Raw genomic sequence first — 17,422 nt, 5'->3', positions numbered from 1 at the left:
CATGAGCTCCTAGGAGAACACCTTTCATAATAAAAGACCTTTCACGTTAAATACTTTTAAAATTACAATACCTTTCTCGTTAAAATACTTTTAAATTGTGATATGCTGTCATTTCTACCGAGGTTTAGGCTTTTATTAATCACATATGTTGAATATATATATATATATATATATATATATATATATATATATATATATATATATATATATATATATATATATATATATATATACACTGTGGTAAACTATTTCTATAAATTAATCCTGTAATTACTCTGGTAATATTCAAGATTTTGCACTATTTATAGGTCTCTAATCAAATATAAGCAAATGTGTGACATTGATCATGTTCATTCTTAGTAGACTGTCATATTTTCTTCTATTATCATTCTCAAATCATTATGGAGAACATGATAATCAGGTCTTCATCTCAACTCAAATATTAAGAATTTTTTTTACTTAAATTAACTAAAATTGTTACGCAGATAAATTGTGAAACAGATCTTTTTTTTTTTAAATAAAATAAAAAATCCTTGCTGTATATAAATGTTGTTTGTAACACATTTAATTAAGATATAGTTGTGTTCATAAAATACGTGCACACATAGACATCAAAGGGGGCTTGAACACCTGCCCTTTTTCTTCCTCGAGAGAAAGTGCCCTTTTTTCTGGGGTGTTTTTTTTTATTTTTTATAAATAAATTAATATATATATTCCTGTTTGTGCACAGCTTCCCTGTCAAACAAATATATTTATTGAATAAAAAATCAAAACATCAGGTCGGTAGATGAGATTTTGTCGATGCCCGCCCTCCATCCCTCCCTCCGCGTCGTGTACAGTGTCTCGACTTTACAGCTAATTAGCCAAAAGCAAATATAGTTAACTTGTGTCTTGCTATTAATGACTCATGAGCTACTAGCTAATGTAATAGGTTAGCTATAGTCTAGCTAAGGCAATATATCATGTCCATACAGGCCAATATACTGTACTTATTGGAGACATTACAGGTGAATACAGTCAAATTTGTGTTTAATAACGTCATCACAATCGCCACATTGATATGCAAATTAGGTGTTGACTAATTTGCAGGCACCTGAGACTCGTAGTGACGGATTAATTGACAGCTGCTGTCAGACTCTATGTTATTATTATTCCTCACACGGTCGCAAGACGACATGTACATGAATCTGGCGTGGTGAGCTGGAACCTGCTTACGTCAGCTGTCACCGCTTACGTCACGAAATACCGCAACAGCCAATAGGAAAATTCAACTGCAGTAGCCACCGTTCAACCTGAAGAGGGCAGCACTCAGACGTTTTTACGCCATATATTGTAGAATTAAAACACTTTATACACAAATGTCAAAATAATTACTTGAATCAATGACCAGTACTAATAAAGCCCCATGCTTACAGATCATTAACTAAAAGAAGTTGGTTTAGGGTTTAGTTACCCTTTAAATCTAATGCAGATTTTGGATTGGTTACTTTTAGCCGTCAATCACTCCTTTTCACCGTGCTCCATGTCACGTGACAGGGAGCTAACTAGCATGCAAAATGTAAAGAGCTGAAGAGAGAAGATAAATGAACACTGAGAGATTACTTTTGTAAGCCGCCTAAAGTTACAGCTAATGTAACTCCTGAAGTTGGTGATGGCGATCATGTGGTGAATCTGGATCCACCAGCAGAAAAGAAGGCTTACAGTTTTCGGAGTGAGTGGCTGAAAGACTTTGAGTGTCTCTGCTATAAAAAAGGCTCACTGTAAAGTCTGTGTGACAGAGGTTGCGAGACATATCCAGCTGCAGACCCGCAGCACCACCAGTTTCAGAACACCAGTTTCAGAACGCCAGCGCCAGAACCTGAAGTGAGGGGCGGAGTTATTGACAATGAGACAAGCATGGCGGAGAGCATGGTGAGTTGTGTAACGTTGTCTAAAGTTTTTGACATCATGTGGTGAAAAATTAAATGTGTGTGTTCAAGTTTTGCCGTTCAAGAGTTTAATAAACTTGCTTAATGGTTACTTGCATGATGTTCTGATTTTGCATGCTGTGACAGTTTTTACAAGAAAGACCCAAATACTGTTGACTGTGTTTTTGCATGGATTCAGAGCTTCAAACTGTGTGCTGCACAATGTAACTTCATATTAACAAATCTGTTTTATTATTTTTGTATTTTTGTTGCAGTAAGATGACAGCCAAAATTGCACCTGGCACATGGATGCTACTGAAAAACAAGGTTGGTTATAAAGAAGTCTGCTAAAGTTGGGTGTGCTGAAGTGTCAAACCCTTAATAAACTCGTGCTTTTTTTTTTTTTTTTAGGATATCCCCCAACAGATTGGTGATGTAGACTGTGGAGTCTTCATGTTGATGGTGAGACATTGTTTTGATATAATTAAACCAATGATTGGTGTGGTGGTGTTTTTATTTTAATTTAAGTTGTTAAATACGGAACAAGGAAGATTTTTTTTAATTTGACATTTACAGAGATAATGTTCCTTAATTTTTGCTGTTTTCCAGTATGCTCTACATCTTGTCTTGGGAGCACCCTTTGATTTGACATCTGTAAGTAATTACCAGTTCAAGTAATTGACCTTTATGATGTTGTAGCAGTTGAAATATCAAGATTTCTCTATTTTTGTCTTCCAGTGCGACTTTCCAAACATACGGAGATGGTGGACTCTTATTCTTCTGGAGAACTTTGGGGTTTTCTCTGAAAGGTAGATACTGGACATTTACTCCAGCCCACCGTTACATTTGCACCCTCTTCTGATTAATTTTAAATTAACCAAGATATATATATTCCAGTGCAGAAACCCTACAAGAGTCCCTTCCATGTGAAGAACAAGCTACGCTTAGCAGCAGTGAGGCGGTGTGTGTGTGTATATATATATATCTAATAACATATAATAAATTTATATGTCACATTTATAAAGTTACATTTTCCTTTAATATTCTGTAATGAAGGAGCTCCCAATAATCCGGCACATGAAAGAAGCTGTGAAATGGCTCCATTCCAACAGCCATCTGCTCAGGGGTCCAGTGGAAGAGCCTCTTTTCATTCGAATGAATGAAGACCACAAGGAAAAGGCCCGCAACAATCTCCTGGAACAGTCAGAAGCTTCCAGAGAGCCCTTTCTATTTCATTTTGTGTTCAGGGATGATATGGAGTTATTTTAGGAAGAATGTAAGGACAAAATGGGCCTGAGAGTGAATGCCTCATTTGATACATTTTAAGTTTAATTTATACAGGATTGTCATGATAAAATGGGCCTAGGGGTGAATTGGTCATTTGTTGTATATATTTTTATTGTTTCTTTTAAAATGATGCTTAATTTTCTCTCTTTTTTAGTTTTTTGACATGTTTTATTTTACATAAAGAAAAATGCATGCTGCACATGTTCTTGTGAAATAAAGTATGTTTTATATAAAATGCCCATAAGTTTCAAGCATTATTTTTCACCATCATGATCAGGAAGTAACTCTCATAATACAATGAAACGGATAACTATATACAATTGTATTACACAAGATCAGTGTTTTAAAATGCTTATTGTACTGTACCTTAAAGAATCATTATAACATACGTATAAAGTATGATGTTTCATTTGTAATAAAAGCAAAGTACTCTCCAAAACGTTAGGTGGCGCTACTCGGTTTCGAACGTAAGCTCCGCCCCTCACTTCAGGTTCTGGCGCTGGGGTTCTGAAACTGGTGGTGTAGCCTACTCTCCAAAACGTTAGGTGGCGCTACTCGGTTTAGAACGTAAGCTCCGCCCCTCACTTCAGGTTCTGGCGCTGGGGTTCTGAAACTGGTGGTGTAGCCTACTCTCCAAAACGTTAGGTGGCGCTACTCGGTTTAGAACGTAATCTCCGCCCCTCACTTCCGGTTCTGGCGCTGGGGTTCTGAAACTGGTGGTGCTGCGGGTCTGCAGCTGGATACTACAGGTGAAACTCGAAAAATTAGAATATCGTGCAAAAGTTCATTAAGTTCAGTAATTAAACTTAAAAGGTGAAACTAATATATTATATAGACTCATTACAAGAAAAGTAAGATATTTCAAGCCTTTATTTGATATAATTTTGATGATTATGGCTTACAGCTTATGAAAACCCCAAATTCAGAATCTCAGAAAATTAGAATATTGTGAAAAGGTTCAGTATTGTAGGCTCAAAGTGTCCCACTCTAATCAGCTAAACACCTGCAAAGGGTTCCTGAGCCTTTAAATGGTCTCTCAGTCTGGTTCAGTTGAATTCACAATCATGGGGAAGACTGCTGACCTGACAGTTGTGCAGAAAACCATCATTGACACCCTCCACAAGGAGGGAAAGCCTCAAAAGGTAATTGCAAAAGAAGTTGGATGTTCTCAAAGTGCTGTATCAAAGCACATTAATAGAAAGTTAAGTGGAAGGGAAAAGTGTGGAAGAAAAAGGTGCACAAGCAGCAGGGATGACCGTAGCCTGGAGAGGATTGTCAGGAAAAGGCCATTCAAATGTGTGGGGAGCTTCACAAGGAGTGGACTGAGGCTGGAGTTACTGCATCAAGAGCCACCACACACAGACGGGTCCTGGACATGGGCTTCAAATGTCAAACGTCTTACCTGGGCTAAAGAAAAAAAGAACTGGTCTGTTGCTCAGTGGTCCAAAGTCCTCTTTTCTGACGAGAGCAAATTTTGCATCTCATTTGGAAACCAAGGTCCCAGAGTCTGGAGGAAGAATGGAGAGGCACACAATCCAAGATGCTTGAAGTCCAGTGTGAAGTTTCCACAGTCTGTGTTGGTTTGGGGAGCCATGTCATCGGCTGGTGTTGGTCCACTGTGCTTTATTAAGTCCAGAGTCAACGCAGCCGTCCACCGGGACATTTTAGAGCACTTCATGCTTCCTTCAGCAGACAAGCTTTATGGAGATGCTGACTTCATTTTCCAGCAGGACTTGGCACCTGCCCACACTGCCAAAAGTACCAAAACCTGGTTCAATGACCATGGTATTACTGTGCTTGATTGGCCAGCAAACTCGCCTGACCTGAACCCCATAGAGAATCTATGGGGCATTGCCAAGAGAAAGATGAGAGACATGAGACCAAACAATGCAGAAGAGCTGAAGGCCGCTATTGAAGCATCTTGGTCTTCCATAACACCTCAGCAGTGCCACAGGCTGATAGCATCCATGCCACGCGCATTGAGGCAGTAATTAATGCAAAAGGGGCCCAAACCAAGTACTGAGTACATATGCATGATTATACTTTTCAGAGGGCTGACATTTCTGTATTTAAAATCCTTTTTTTATTATTGATTTCATGTAATATTCTAATTTTCTGAGATTCTGAATTTGGGGTTTTCATAAGCTGTAAGCCATAATCATAAAAATTATATCAAATAAAGGCTTGAAATATCTTACTTTGCTTGTAATGAGTCTATATAATATATTAGTTTCACCTTTTAAGTTGAATTACTGAAATTAATGAACTTTTGCACGATATTCTAATTTTTCGAGTTTCACCTGTATTGGAGGTTGCAGGTAACACTGCCTTCGCCACTGAATCCACACATTTTAAGCGCAAGAGCTTAATTAAACACGGGGAGAGTGCCAAGCACAAGAAATGCCAAAATCAGCGTGTGCCAAAGAATTCAGGATCAGGTTTGATTGTTGAAGCTTTTAATCACCAGGATGCTGCCGGACGTTCCGCTCAATTGGCAGAGCTGAACGTGAAATTTAACACCACCATAGAAGAGCTCACCTTTACTAAATTTAAACCCATGTTGCAGCTTATGAAAATGAACGGTGTTGAAATCAACATGACGTATGCAAATGACAAGTCATGTGCCAACATCATCGGCGTGATGGCAGATACCATCCGCGAGAACACCGCAGATAAAGTATCGTCAGCTCAGTACATCTGAATCATCAATGATGGAGACACCGAAATGCTTGTCAAGTAGTGTGTGATGGTGTATGTCCGCATCCTGCTTGATGGACAGCCCACAAACATCCTCGTCGGACATGTTGAGGTGGAACACACCAATGCTGATGGTGAGGATTTTTTGTAAAAAAAAAAATACATAGCCTATTTAGTTTTATATAGTAACACGTTGATTTACCTGCAATAATCAATGGCAATATATTAGCCTACTATATTAAGGTCACTTGTAATATCACAATTTGTCAGTGTCTTACTGAACAGGTATGTTGGTTTTTCTATTCTAATTTGTTTTATTTGGTAAATGTAATTGTTAAATTATTAATGATATTAGCCTTGTTTAAACAGCATTTAACCAGTGGGAATTATTTTAGTAATCTATGCAGCCACCAAGTCAAACGAAATCTGTTATTATATATTGCGTGAGTGTGAGGGAATTCATATAAATTGGTAAGGAAGTCAGAGTTGTGTTGATATTTTTTATGTTTTGTTTAAATTTTTATTTTTTTACAAAATAATTATGCAAAGTGCCCTTTTTTTCCACTTGAGCCCCTGCCCCCAAAAATGTCTGTGCACGTCCCTGATTAACGTTATTAAATTATTATGTATATTCTGTAAATTGACTTTCATTTTATTCATCTACTAAGATACATATAATTCTCTGGTTGTTTTAGGAAACATTTAGCCAAAGGCTGTGTACCAGTTTACAGTAGTTTAGATATACTGATAAACTACATTACCAATAATGCAGCTGAGTAGGCAGTACTTTCACCTGTTACACCAGGTGGCTGGTTGAGAAGGAAAAGATAACAACAAGAGAGGCAAAGACAGGCATGGAAACACAGACACACAGTGGAGATTTACATTAGAGAGCTGAAAGTGCTGCAGAGGATATCAATACCAGCAGAACACACCATCAGGATTGAAACAGCAGAAGGTCTTTGTGCTCTGAGATGCAAGTACATTGAGAGCTCTTGTCTGTTCTTTGTTCCTGTGGGAATTACTGAGAGAAAACCTGCGCACCTCTCAGGAGAAACAAGATATGTAAGGACAGGGTGTTAGGAGCAACACCTGAGCTCAGGTGAACAGAGACATATAAACACATTTAACTACGGGACACTGGTTCAGCACTCATTTTGGGAGCTTTACTGAAGAACGTGTTTTAACACCATATAACATTGATATTGACACTGGACCAAGTACAATGTTGTCCTGATCTTGAGTCAGTCTAACACATGGATCAAGAGGAGATGGAGTGGACTATGCATTCTGGATTAGAACCAGAAGACTCATTTGACTTCCTCTTTAAGATTATTCTAATTGGAGATTCTAATGTGGGGAAAACCTGTGTGGTCCAGAGCTTCAAGACTGGACTATTTTCAGAGAGGCAGCAGAACACTATTGGAGTCGACTTCACTGTTCGAACGCTCAACATTGAGGGCAAAAGAGTAAAGGTCTGGCTCATTCATGTTTTAAATTAATTTAAAATATTACTAGAATGTAAAATACCTGCACAACATTACAAATGAATTTATTTGATGTTTTTGGCTAATACAGTCTTAAATAAAAGTTAGAATGCAAAAGTGTGTAATACATTAAGCTCGCCTGATTCTTATAAGCATTTACACATTGAATGTCTTAGTGTAAGACTGAACAAGTTAAACCAGCATTGGTTTAGCAGAACAGGTTCTGTTGGTATATCTAGCTCCACATGCTATAAGGTTTTACACCAAATGTGTTACGTCATTACTCAACAGGAAATGATAATATAAATAAACATGGTAGTTCTGTTTCATGCATAAACTTTGTGTTTGTCTCTCGTATCTGTGGACTATACAGACTAATCTGATGTTGAATAAGAACATACAAGTATAAACCCATTACAGGAGGGTTGGAAACATTTTCATTTTGATTCGTGTAGTTTCATTAGAAATCACCTTTGGACTTTAAGTTTTGTTATTTGGACTTTGTGTATCATATTACATTAACATGTAATATAGTTCTTCTGAGGCAGAGAGGGCTCTTTCAGACTGCAAACAATTTATTAATTTGGTGTTTACCACCTTCTTTGTCTTATGCCCTGTCAGTCTGTAATCTTTAATCTGTACACCTTTAACCTTGTCAGTCTTGTGTACCCCTTCAGCCCCTTCAGTCTTGTAAATCCCCATAGCCCCATCAGTCTTGTGTACCCCCATAGCCCCATCAGTCTTTTGTACCCCCACAGCCTAAGTCTTGTGTGCAACGTCAGTCTTGTGTACCCCCACAGCCCCATCAGTCTTTTGTACCCCCACAGCCCCATCAGCCTTGTGTACCCCCACAGCCCCGTCAGTCTTGTGTACCCCCACAGCCCCGTCAGTCTTGTGTACCCCCACAGCCCCGTCAGTCTTGTGTACCCCCACAGCCCCGTCAGTCTTGTGTACCCACACAGCCCCATCAGTCTTTTGTACCCTGTTTGATTTGATTTATCTTTCAGTTTTTCAAACTCTTCAATCATGTTGATGAAGTCAATTTTAATAACTACTTAAAGTTTATTTCACAAACAAAAAGCAAGGAAAGATATGTTGTCTATGTAGGGGACAGACTGTCAAGACAGTGGGTGCATAATGAAGAATGTGTTGAAGGACAGAGAAGTGTGGAATATTACAGAAGAGCCTTAAGTGAGGATGCATAGGTGCCACTTATGCAGAAGACCTTTTTTGTTAAAATGATCTACAAACCTACAAAACAGTTGCTGTTAAGGCCCTTAACAATGAAATACTGTGTGCAAAATTATCAATACAATAGCTTCAACATCTTTTAGAGGAAAAGTTGGATAAGTCTTGAAATTACTAAAGCTAGCATTCAATTCACTATGAAAGGATTCACAATATTCTCAGTGAGTCCACTGTATTTTTTAGGGTGGGCGGAATTTCTGGTTGGCTAGCGGAAGTGCGATTGGTTGGTATTTTTTGTTTGTAGCCGGTCACTGCTTGGTTGCATGTCATGCAGTTAGATTCTTGCTTTTTAAATGTTGTAAGATGTCTTTAAAATTTCACAGACAGGAGGTGATGGGTGATGCCATGCGAAGAGCAGATGTGTGAGCAAAATCTCTGTGCCTTTGGCTAGTTTTTTTTTATTATTTTCATATTATAATCCAGTGAGATTCAAAACACCCAGTTAAATACTTGCTCTTTGAGGTAAACATGGCAAAGAAGTCAAAATCCTCAGACTCTGGAGATATTAAAAGACATCTCGGTGATGCTGATGAAGGTTGTTGCTGACTTGGAGGATCTCGCTGTAATACTTCAATCGATTATGGCGATGGAAACAAAATTCTCTGAGTAGGTCACAAGAGTGGCAGATGTTGAGAAACTGATCGATTATCTGGAGTCATCTGAAAGGGAATTATCCGCTAATCCATCCACGTCCAAAACAGACTTGGAACACATTTTGGAAAAACTGGAATATTTCGAAAATATGAGCAGAAGGAATAACATACAGATTGTTGGAAATCCTGAGCATGAAGAAGGCAAAGATATGGTGAAATTCCTTGATGAGCTCTTCCTGAGTCTGCTCGACATAACAGGCCATAAATTGGAAATTGAGCAAGCTCACAGAGTCCTGGCTCGCAGATCTGCTGAGGGAGACAGGCCCCGATCAATTCTGGCCAAATTTCTGAGATCATCTGATAAAGATCTTATGTTGCACCAAGTTGACGGGCTGAGTAAGTCACGGAGTATTTATTTATTTATTTTATTTTTCTTGATTGAGAAAGGTGGGCTAGGCCTACTCAAGGTTTTGTTTTATAATTATGCATTCGGTCTCAGGCATTTAGCTCATTGGTCGCTTCCACCTGAAAGAGCCCCTCCCTAGTTTTCTATTGAACAGTAAGTCCTTGCCCCTATTTCATCATTGTGAAGCATTTATATCAAACTAACCAGAGAAGTTAAATCTCACCCCGTTATCTCTCATTTGCACAAGATTTGGACAAGAGTGGCCAGAGTATTCAATTTGGACATTTATTTAAATGTTGCCTCGAGCATATGGCTTAACACAAAATTGTGTATCAACAAGTCCCCTTTCTGTTGGTCAGAGTGGATTTTGAGGGGGGGTTGCTACACCCGGCTACCTGAATGAGAGTGGAGTGTTGAGATCTTTTGAGAATTTGGGTCATAATTTTTGGATTCCCAGATCTCAGTTCTATAGGTATTGTTTGCTTTGTACTGTTTTTGGGTGTAGCACACACCCCCTAAAATGGCAGCAACTTTGGGAGAGGTGATTACTGCTTTTGGGAAAGGTCATGAGGCATCAGTGCATTACTCCCTGCTAATTCAGAGTCTGGGGGATGGAGCTTTAACTTCTATTAAGAGATTATGGGAGAAAGATTTGAATTTGTATTGGAGGATGGCGTGTGGACTAAGATTCTGAAAAATGTCAAATATGGATCTAGAGATGCAAGGGTTCGCATTATACAATTTAAGGTTTTACAAAGATTTTAGTGGACCCCCTTTAGTGTATATAGGCTTGGTCTTAAAGACACACCCACCTGATGGCTTTGCCAATCAGAAGTTGGAGTCACAACCCATATTTTGTCGGCATGTTTTAAGATCCAAGATTTTTGGATAAAATACATTTTAATTACTTACTTAAAATCCAGTTGTTTTTGGGTGAAAACAGACCAAAATATAGCGCCATCTAGCGCTCTGCACATGTGTCAAGCACTAGGAAGTGTAATCGAGCTAGAAATCATGATAGTGCCTAGAGACTGCAGAATAATTTGTGTGACATTCTGGGCACACAAATTTTACTTTGCCCCAGACTTTTGGGTGATGGGGAAGTTATAAATTCAGGGGACAAATATATAAAAAAATTGGGTTCTGACTGGTGTCATGATTGGCAGACAAATTATTTTCAGGGGGTGGACGTCAGATGGAGCGCCACCATTTCCGGAGTGTTGTGTGGAGATTGGGAGGATGGCGGCTTTTGAGAAGATTAGAGATAGAAGGCTGGGGCTGGAGGACTTGTTTTTCAGGAAGTGGGGTATTTGATGGTTTTGGGGGACTCTAGGGGAAGGGAGTGGGATAGATGTTTAGTTCAATTATGCATGTTTATTTGATTTTATTTTATTGTGTGTGTGTGTGTGTGTGTGTGTGTGTGTGTGTGTGTGTGTGTGTGTGTGTTTGTGTATTATTTTATGTGACCACATGGGTGTTCTTTGTGTTAGGGTGGGGTTGGTGTTTGGGGAGGGATATTAATGAGGGTTAAATGTTGATTCGGTGTGTATATGTTGTTGTGTTTTTCTCTGTTGTGTTATTTTCTTTGAATCAATAAAAAATGTTAATTACAAAAAAAATCAATTGAAGCTAAAGTTTTGTCTAAAACAGCAATGTTATGATCAGAAACCACTCGCAAAGTACAGCGCTCTAGTCCCAGATGCAGAAGGATTGACTTCGGAACATCTGTTTGAAAAAGCTTTGGAATAATTAGTTTGTGTGCTCTTTTAACTTTATTGGCAAGAAGTCAACAGGATTACTTATATAATCCACCGTTACGGTCCGGCTACGATAGACGTCCAGAAATGGAGCGCAATTATTTACATGTAAACGACTGCATTATTGTGCTAACAGGTGGGTGTACATGTGCAGAAGTTCAATAAAAAAGTTGAGAGTTTTTTCATTTGTTTAGCATCCTTTTTTGTAAATGCTTCATGTGTTTTGAAATGGCATTATTACGGAGTATAAAAAGTGTTTTTATTAAAGTGTTTTTCCTGAACTGTCTGTGACGATGCTAAATGCATTTTCATGCTGTCATGCTTAATGGATAAATTCAACAGTGGAAGACCATAATTATTATATGAGACATGTACAGTAGTGAGATGTTTTATCACTCTGAAATTAACTGTATTATGATTTTCCTCTTTCCTGCATTTTACCTGCCTGCAATTATCTTTCCTTTGAGTGGCTTTGCAGAATGTGCTTGTCTTCCCTTAAAGGGAAATGGTGATTTGGAAAACAGTGTGTACATTAATTCATTATCAATTAAATGTATTTGTACAGTGCTTTTAATAATACATACTGTTTTATAGTTGCTTTGCAGAGAACATTGAACTTTTGTGTACAATCTTTATAATGTACACTGGCGGCCAAAAGTTTGGAATAATGTACAGTTTTTGCTGTTTCGGAAGGAAATTGGTACTTTACTTCACCAAAGTGGCATACAACTGATCACAAAGTATAGTCAGGACATTACTGATGTAAAAAACAACACCATCACTATTTGAAAAAAGTAATTTTTTGATCAAATCTAGACAGGCCCCATTTCCAGCAGCCATCACTCCAACACCTTATACTTCAGTAATCATGCTAAATTGATCATTTGGTACTAGAAAATCATTTGCTGTTATATCAAAAACAGTTGAAAGCTACTTGGTTCGTTAAATGAAGCTTAACATTGTCTTTGTGTTTGTTTTTGAGTTGCCACAGTATACATTATATTGGCATGTCTTAAGGTAAATATTAGGTCAAAATTTGTGATTATACACACCCGGTCCATTATCAGTCTAATTAAGCCTCCGAGAGGGATAAAGGCCGATGGCAGACGGTGGTGTGACGAGAGAGAGATAGTTTACAGACATGTCCGTCATGTGTGTGTTTGTCTTTTTGTTTAAGTTATTCAATAAAATATTATTTATATTGCCAAGCCGGTTCTCTCCTCCTTTCCATTAGACCTAGGTTACACTCATCAGTCAGTCATTGTTTTGAGGAATGAAGGCTATACAATGCTTGAAATTGCCAAAAAAGATTTCACACAAAGGTGTACACTACAGTCTTCAAAGACAAAGGACAACTGTCTCTAATAAGGACAGAAAGAGATGTGGAAGACCAGATGTACAACTAAACTCACATGTCCTCAGCTGACAGCTTCATTGAATTCTACCCGCTCAACACTGGTTTCATGTACAACAGTAAAGAGAAGACTCAGGGGTGCAGGCCTTATGGGAAGATTTGCAAAGAAAAGACCACTTTTGAAACAGAAAAACAAAAAGAAATGGTTAGAGTAGGCAAAGAAACACAGATATTTGGAAAAGTGTGTTATGGATCTAAACCCCATTGAGCTTTTGTGGGATCATGCTTTTTCAAATTGTAATAGTCATTTTTCACATTATTGTGAAAACTATACATTGTGATCAGCTGAATGCCACTTTGGTGAATAAAAGTACCAATTTCTTTCCATAAGAGCAAAATCTGTACATTATTCCAAAGTTTTGGCTACTGGTGTATGTCTAAATAAATATGTTTATTTGTATTGCATATAGTTATTTCTGTATGGTATAGTTTATTGTGTGGCTGCACATACATTATTTTGTACACAAGAACAATAAATTCAATCAATCAACAGGATAAGTTGTTCAGTTAACACTAAAACATTTCATGTAGGTTATAGCATTTAGATACTGAGATTGTATGTAAACTGACAGTTGAAAGCTAGATTGAGTTTACTACACATTCATCTCCCGCAAAATTATTATATTTTAGCCAAAAAACAGCAGCATGACAGTCTCATCACCTGAGTCCTGTAATACACGAGCATCCTGCTGTCTGGACCTCTCCTGTATCTGCAATAAGTTCATCATCTTGGTACAACAAACTCTTCAGGTTCTGAATAGACTCAGTATAAGTTTAAAAATTCTGCCCACATTACCTGCAAAGAATCATGGTACTCAGGAATATTGTACAATATGAAACAAATTTAAAATAAAATTGTTTCTGAATTAAACTTCCCAAATATTATGGTAATGAAATTTGACATATCCAAAACATTAACATTTAACACAATTATTATCTTTAATTTCACTTCTCATTTAAAAACAAAAAATGTTCCCTAAAATGCTTGGTGTGATGGTAATGACATTGTCATATTTGGGACAGTGATTCTTTGTGATCCTTTTTTTTCTTTACAAATTCTACATATCAATTCCAAATTAATTAAAATTATGCATTAGGAAAAAGCAAAGTAGTTTTATGATATAATCTTTTTAAATATACAGTACAGTATCTAATAAAACTATATTAATATATCCTTTAAAACTAGAATGAATGCTTTTCATAAGACATTTTTAATCAGAACATATTCCTAATTAAAGCATCACCCTATACAATTTTGGTGAGAATATAGAGAATAATTAGTTTTTTTGACAGTATGAATTTTTTTCTGGCAGATGCAGGTCTGGGACACGGCCGGGCAGGAGCGTTTCCGCACCATCACACAAAGTTACTACCGTAGTGCACATGGAGCCATGATAACCTATGACATCACACGTAGAGCCACGTTTGATTCGGTCCCACGCTGGATCCATGAGGTTAAACAGTTTGGAGCAGCTAATGTACTCATGGCTCTCATAGGTAAAACCACAGCTGTATTATATAGTACAAAAACACACACTTAATTGAATTAAAATCCCACATTCAGCAACCTGGGGTTTAGTGTTTTGATCAAATGGGCCAACCGTGATAACTTTGTCAGGGTTTTAAATTGGCTCTTATCTGTGCTACAAGACATTTGAATATTTTGATGTTGTTGTTTTTTTCTAGGTAATAAATGTGACCTGGAGTCCAAGCGAGATGTTAATTTTGTGGATGCATGTAAACTAGCAGAAGAAAAAGACATGTTAGCAGCGTTGGAAACCTCTACGAAACAGGCTAAGAGCATACAGGATGCGTTCATCCTGATGGCACGAGAACTGCTGCTACGACATGGAATGAACATGAAACGGGACGATTTCTGTAATGACTCCTCACAAGTCATACTTCTGACAAATTCCCGAGCCATTCACAATCATGCTTCATTTACACATGAGAAGAAGATCTGTGAATGCTGATACACAATAAACACACACAGTATGTGAGATCTGATCCATTATCTCAGTGAAATGTGACAGTGACTGTTTTACTACTACTAATTTGATCTGTTGATCTGGAAAAAAATCATGTAACAAGATTCAACTAAATCTTTCAGACAACCTCATGACAAGTGTGAATCTTATATAGTAAATATCACTGAATCAAAACAAGAAGATGGCACAGACACAGCAATATTAATTTAAAGACTATGGGCTCTATTTTCATGACCACGCTTGCCGCAATACAATTATGTTCGCTAGATTTATTCAGTTTTCGTGAGAGTGCTAATTCTAAGTGCAGTTTGTGTGCCAGTGCAAATCTCAAGTGTGTTTGGATGGGAGTGTTTGTGCTATCTGTGGGTGTTTGATTGCAAATTGTGGGTATATTGTAATAGAAGTGGTGCACATCCAGGTGTTCACAACTAATGGATGTGAGAGAACAATACGTTCTGCATGCTGTACCATCAACGCCGCAGCAGTCACTGCTCACAAACATGCAGGGAGGCCTTTGGCGACTGCCTCTAAAATGTTGACAAGTACGCCACTGGTCTATATGTTCCTCAATGGGACTGAGCGAGGATCACTGCTGCTGTGCCTGCCGCCTCGTGCACGTGCAGATGATAGGGTTCATCATGATTTGGTAGCAATGTCCATTTCAGCAGTCCACTTGATAGGTTCCTCAGCCCTTGAGAGTGTTGCTTCTCTCAGGATTTTCTCATATAACGAGCAGTTTGGCACCCCATGCTCGACAAAATTTCACTAAACCCAATAAGCTTGCATTTAAGCCTTTGTTTTAGGGTGTTGGAAGGTATTAATCATCTTCACTCTGTCTGTGGAGAGACGTACTGTTCCTTTCTGTAGTTCATGACCCAGATTGATAGTTCAGTTTCACACCATTGCATCTTTTCTTTTGATGTCTTGAAGCCAGCCTTCGCTAATACATTGCACACAATAGTTGAAGCGGTGGTGCATGACTTGATGTCCGGGCCGGAAAGCAGAACGTCGTCAGCATATTGCAATAGACAGGTGGCAGCTTGGTGTCCTTCAAAGTAGCGTGCACTACAGCAGAGAACACAGCAGGCGAGTCTCTAAATTATGTTACTATTGGCCTCCATATGTGAATGCGAACAGCGGCTGTGTAATTGGCATAACTGACACTGAAGAGTGCAGAACACAAAATAATAGTAGTAAAATGAGTGTGGTCTGCTGGAATTTAGTTAATAGTAGTGCACACATCCGGCACCACTGGTGACAATGTCATTCATTTTCAAATCTTGTGTTAATCGCCATGTATTATTAGTGTTATGTTTCGGTGACATATTACACTTCACAGGAATGCCATTCATTCCCACAGAGTTCAGAGTGTGTCCCGTAACAGAGCCCTCATAGCAATGCGCCGTTAATTAACTTTTAGATGCACCAGTTTCGATGATAAAGGTATGCGGTTTTAATATATTAATTCTTTGCATATAGCCAGCATCTCTGGCAATGTTATTGAAATGATTTTATATCCGTCTGGGCACTTGATTAAAGGAAATGCAGATGTTGTACCCTCGCTCGTATCTTTCTTTGAATCTGAATCGAATACATCCGCAGCTGCAGCGAATGAGTTACCCTTTAAATTGTGTTAAATCGGGATACAACAGTGCGCATGGTGAATTTGGGAGGCTAGGGGTTATAGCTTTGTTCAAGACAATATCATATTTAGGCAGCTTGTTTTGAAACCGAGACCGCTGCGTGCATTTGATTAGTCTCTTTTTGTTCAGGACCTTTGTCCCAGAATAGTTTTATTTTGTTCTACACATCGCATGACCCTTTTATGTATTTATAATCCCACCGAGAGTCCTTTCACCCTTTTTAACCATAGATTTTAATTTACTCATGAATTGATCTAATTCATTTTTTTCTTCTTTTTTCTTTCTCCTTTCTCTGACCACCCAGTCAAATTGCTGATATATGGCTCAGTATTATAATCTTATTTATTGCAAAACATCCATTATTTTGGATTTTTCTTCGATAGAGGACGGCTTATTTCCTGTCCCACAATGTCACCCTTTTAATAATACTACAATAAAATGCCCGATCGACACGGTTCCTGCAGATCAAATTCCCTCTTTTCCTTAGGACAATTCCCGTCCTCTTCTTATTCATACCAGAATAAGGATATCCTTAAAACCCCTGGGGTTTTCCCTATATTATAATAGAGCAAAACCCTCCTTCCTATTTCCTAATAGGGCAAAATCGTCTCTTTGAAGAGGCCCCCGAGCAGAGTTATTAATGGAGTTAATATAGAGCCAAATTAAACTAAGTTTTATTCAATCTCGCATCAGACAGGAATACCTGATATATAAAATCAGTCTTACCTGTCTGGAGATATCCCGGACGAGCCCCCAAACTGTTACATAATTTTGTCATCCAATGTTTTTAATTTATTTGTTGATCTGCAATCCTCGTCTCGATACGGCTCAGCTGAGGGAAGAAAGAAATGACAGAGAACCAATGCTATCAAATCTCTCTTCAAAATTTATTGTTTCAGCATTCTGTTATATGGTCCAGAAAAACCACATTCCACTGGACCCCCACCAATGAAATAGTTCTTTACCTTATATGGGGGTGACATACATTTGAGGTA

The 17,422-nt window shown here is 38.1% G+C and overlaps 1 protein-coding gene across 1 annotated transcript; it reads left to right on the top strand.

Moving 5' to 3' along the window:
- The first annotated feature begins 6,740 nt into the window (after positions 1-6,740).
- Positions 6,741-16,302, top strand: LOC127639129 (ras-related protein Rab-19-like). The gene is made up of 3 exons (XM_052120995.1): positions 6,741-7,366; positions 14,110-14,293; positions 14,483-16,302. The coding sequence occupies exons 1-3, from the start codon at positions 7,148-7,150 to the stop codon at positions 14,767-14,769; spliced, it is 690 nt and encodes a 229-aa protein (XP_051976955.1). The 5' UTR covers positions 6,741-7,147; the 3' UTR covers positions 14,770-16,302.
- Positions 16,303-17,422: the final 1,120 nt, after the last annotated feature.

The sequence above is a fragment of the Xyrauchen texanus genome, chromosome 47, assembly GCF_025860055.1.
Source record: "Xyrauchen texanus isolate HMW12.3.18 chromosome 47, RBS_HiC_50CHRs, whole genome shotgun sequence".
NCBI lineage: Eukaryota > Metazoa > Chordata > Actinopteri > Cypriniformes > Catostomidae > Xyrauchen > Xyrauchen texanus.
This window is presented reverse-complemented; position numbering and strand designations above follow the sequence as displayed.

Excerpts from the sequence above, each read along its gene's own strand:
- LOC127639129 (XM_052120995.1), top strand. The coding sequence starts at position 7,148 with ATGGATCAAGAGGAGATGGAGTGGACTATGCATTCTGGATTAGAACCA. Across the intron at positions 7,367-14,109 it reads TTGAGGGCAAAAGAGTAAAG|ATGCAGGTCTGGGACACGGC; the intron begins GTCTGGCTCATT and ends TTTTTCTGGCAG. Across the intron at positions 14,294-14,482 it reads TGTACTCATGGCTCTCATAG|GTAATAAATGTGACCTGGAG; the intron begins GTAAAACCACAG and ends GTTTTTTTCTAG.